At 56.0% G+C, this 3,971-nt stretch overlaps 1 protein-coding gene across 1 annotated transcript in view; it reads right to left on the reverse strand.

The window, feature by feature from the left end:
- The window catches only part of CLIP2 (CAP-GLY domain containing linker protein 2), a 75,691-nt gene that overhangs the window by 20,031 nt on the left and 51,689 nt on the right, over window positions 1-3,971 (reverse strand). The window contains exon 10 of the mRNA XM_010854345.1: window positions 363-467. Within this exon, the coding sequence (XP_010852647.1) occupies window positions 363-467 (105 nt within the window). The remainder of the gene's footprint in view (window positions 1-362; window positions 468-3,971) is intronic.

Raw genomic sequence — 3,971 nt, forward strand, 5'->3', positions numbered from 1 at the left:
CCACACAAGGGGCGGAATGTTCCCAAGAGCCCCCAATTGCTGAACATGACAGAGCATTGTCTGGACAAGGCACGGGTGGGGCAGTGGGAGAGGCTCTCAAAGGACCTTCCTCAGGCAGTAGGACCACGAGCTGGGGCCCAAAGTCCCGGAGAACCAAGACCTCCCCCTCCTCCAACCAACATCACACGGCGGAGGAGCGCAAAAGCACGTTCCTAAACCGGCACTGCCCTCCTAGAAGGGATGCAAAACGGAGAAACAAAAACCCAACAAAACTGGGAGGAGAGCAGCCAGAGAGAGAAAATAATAAAACGGGGACGATGACAGGGGCGTTGGCGGGCCGAAGCGCTGGCAGCGGAGGTTACCCGGTTGTCGGCTAGTTCTCGGAGCAGCCGCTCGGCCTGCGCTTTCTCCAGTAGCAGGTTTTGCTCCAGCTCCCCGATGCGCGCGTGCTCCAGCTGCGTCTGGGTCTGTCCACCCGGGGCGGGTGGCGAGGTGGGGACAGGAGAGAGGAGCACAGGCGAGAGGAAGCCGGAGAAAGAGAGAAAAAAGAGAGAGAGAGAGAAGCAGGTCATCTTCTGTGCGCAAGACAGGAGAACAGGTGGAAGGAAGAGAGGAGGTCTGGGGAGGTGCCCGCCTCTCGCTGCCGGATCTGTTTAAGGGCGGAGGACAGGCTGCAGCAACCTTGCCCAAGCCAGCCCCTGGATGGGGCAACCACGGGCACCCGGGTCCCTTCTGTCACCCCCCACATGGCCCTTCCTTTCGCAGCTCCTGGGGAAGAGCCCCAGCCTACTCCCCACCTCGCATCAGGGAGCCGAGCCCGTTTCTCACTTTAGGCACAGAAACCGGCGCCCAGGAAACCCCAGGATGGATGGATGAGTAAACGACCCCAGGACTCCTGGTCCCCAGGCCTGTCCTGAAGGTTGAACCAACTGAAAGGAAGGATTTCAAATACACCCACACCATCATGATTTCCCCCGGCCAGCCTCCTAAGTGGAGGCCAGGCTGTGTCTCCCATCGCCCTGCCCCGAACCCGGCCCCAGTGGTGCCCACTCCCCGGGGCCCCCCGCCACGGACGCCTGGTCTCCCGAAAGCACAAGGGTGCTTTTGTCCCAGCTTCACAACACCCGCTTCACACGCTAACAAAGCCCGACATTCTCAGGGCATCCAGGCTGGCATTTCGATTTTACCCCAACAGATCTGCGGGGGCAGCAGGAGGCTCAAGGCTCTGGGCATCCAGAAGGGTCTGGACCCCAAGTTCTCCGCAGGGAGAAGCCAGAGGGTTCGCTGCATCCTTCGGCTCAGCCCGACATCACCAAGGAGAGACAAGGTGACCACAGACCTGAGCAGCAGTCTGGGGAGGCAGGCTGAGCACCACAGCACTGCTGTGCAAAACCCAAGAATACACACCCAACACGAGCAAGGGAGACGGTGGCAGAGCAGACTGACAGAGTCGTCTCAGCAACTCTCACACAGTTCATCAAGAGCTATAGAGCCCTTATGTCCTTCAGCTCCCAATCTTATTCCTGTGAATTTTCCTAAAGGAACAAAGGTGTCTCTCTCTTCCCCAAGAGGGCAGCATGGCGCAGTGCTAAAAGACAGCCATGCTTGGTCTCTTTCAGAAAGTTAAGGGCTAAAGATGGTTACTCAACCCCAGCCTCGCAGAGGCCATGTTCTCCCCTGCTTCTCTCCCCCTGATGGTGGGCATGGCAACCCTGCCCGGGACCCACACTAAACTGAAAAAAAAAAAAAAAGTGCCAGTGTTGCTAAGTTGTGTCTGACTCTTTGCAACCCCAGGCACTAGACAGAGCCTGATCACAAATACCACACCGGTGGTCCCAAGGGCCAGAAAAAGCCTCTAGCTTCACAATTTCAAGGTCAACTTCATTTGGTACCCCAACCGCTGCAAAAGCCCCCTTCCTGTCACTTTCAGAACTCTCAGCCTCCTGTTCCCTGGGTTGGGGTCTCCCTGTGGGCACAGGGGAACTCATGGGAGGTGCTTGCTTAATTTAATTAAGTTCAGTCCTAGAAGTTTGGGGCAGGAGAGCACCTCTGAAGGCTAGATTTTAGTGAGATGGACAATCTGGCTTTTATTCTGCTCCAAGGACACTGCCCAGGGTGTGAGGAGCAGCAGCCACCACGGTTATCCGCAGGGCGGTGTAACAGTGGATGTAATTTTTGTCTCACACACCAACTTTAGAACCTACCCCATCCCGCAGTGTCTCGGCTGTCTCTCCAACTCACAGGAGAGAGAGGCCATGCCAGCAGGACAACCTCAGGCTCAGAATCACCCAGCAACCTGGGACAGCGTGAAGCCTAGAACTCAGATGTCTGGATTTCAGAACCGGGGCCCTTCCCCAAACCAAGCCTGACTCCACGGAGGGGAGACACTGGTAACAACACAGAGCAGTGATGGAGGCTCCGGCCTTGGGGACTCCCTGTGTCCCCGCCCCCATCCAAATCCTGGAGGCTAGGTGAAGCCTGGCCTGAGCCCTTGACCTACTGTTCTTTTCTCTTCTCCTTGCATGCACAGTGTCTACCCTACTCCAAAGCACAAAGCCTCTGCCTTGGGATGCCCTTCAGGCAACAGAGGCCTGGTATTATCAATCAATGGCAAGGGGCCGGCAGAGAGTTACCCCAACTGCACAAGGGGCTCTGAAGGTCATCACCCCTTTTCATCTCCCTCCAGGCCTCGAGCTGCACAGCCAGTTCCCAACAAACAGCTGGTTCTGAGTTCCGTCTCTTCCCGTTACAGTGGGTGTTCGCAAGCCAATGAAAAATAACAGCGAGATGCTATCTAATCAACAGAACAATAACACAAGCCCCCTGGATGATAAATCCCCAAATTTCCCGTCTATTTCAGAACCTCAGAAGGTGACCTTGTCTTTGTACATGTAAACAGTCATGATGAAGTCACCCTGGGTTCAGGTGGGCCTGATGACTTCCTTTTACGGTCACGTGAAGAGACACAGGGACACACGGGGAGGAAGGTCACGTGACCACGGAGGCAGGGATGCCATGACAAGCCAAGGAACACCAGCGGCTGCCACCAATCCTACTAGAGTTGAGAGAGAGGCATGGAATTGACCCTGCCCATACCTTGATTTCAGACTTCTGACCTCCAGCACTGTGAGAGCATCGATATATGTTGTCTGGAGCCGCTGCTGAATTGTGAAAGTTCTTCCTTCTGCAGCCCCAGAAGGTGCTACAAATGCCTGTCACTTGCTCCTCCTGGTGGAGATGTCCTGTGGGTACGCTGGTGCGGAGTTTGGGGGAGGACCAAAGAAATCGTGGGCTTATAAAGAGCATTTAATGCCACAGACTGGATGCTCTCAGCCAAAGTGAAGCCTGAGACTGAGCCCCTGGACAGGCCAACAGTCAAGGTCAGAAAGGCGGTGAGAGGTTGTCATGGGACATCTCGCACAGTTGGGGGAGGGACGACAAGCAGAGAAATGGGGTCACATAGCTGGAGGGGTCCTAGGAGGAGCTCGAGGAGGTGTCTGGGGGCTTATTTTTGACTTTCAGGTGGATGGGGATGAGAGGGACTTGGGTCCATGTGCCTTCCAGTTGCCATGAATATGGTCACAACAGAAACGGAAGCAATGGGACTCCACTGCCCTTGGACTGAACTAGCTGTCCGTCACCGTCTGCCCCACCCCCTCCTCTCTCAGCCAGGGCTGATTGGATCTGGGGTGGGCACCCGATCCAAAGCGAGACAGCCCATTGGCTAGCCTCGCTAGCCAATCAGATTCTCTCAAGAGGACAGCTGGGAGGCAGTAAGTGCTGGAGCTTAGGCGGGGCCGGGCAGGTGGATGTCAGGGCAGAAGGGAGGAGACGTGTCAAGAGATCTGCAGACACACTGAGACAGACAGACTGACCAGGAATCATGAGAAGAGGGAGGCGAGTAAGAGGGGAAGAGACTCCGTTTCTGATGCTGCTCCTCCTTCCAGTTCTCTGAACTGTCTGCCTTTGGT

The sequence above is a fragment of the Bison bison genome, unplaced genomic scaffold (genome assembly GCF_000754665.1).
Source record: "Bison bison bison isolate TAMUID 2011002044 unplaced genomic scaffold, Bison_UMD1.0 scf7180017864340, whole genome shotgun sequence".
NCBI lineage: Eukaryota > Metazoa > Chordata > Mammalia > Artiodactyla > Bovidae > Bison > Bison bison.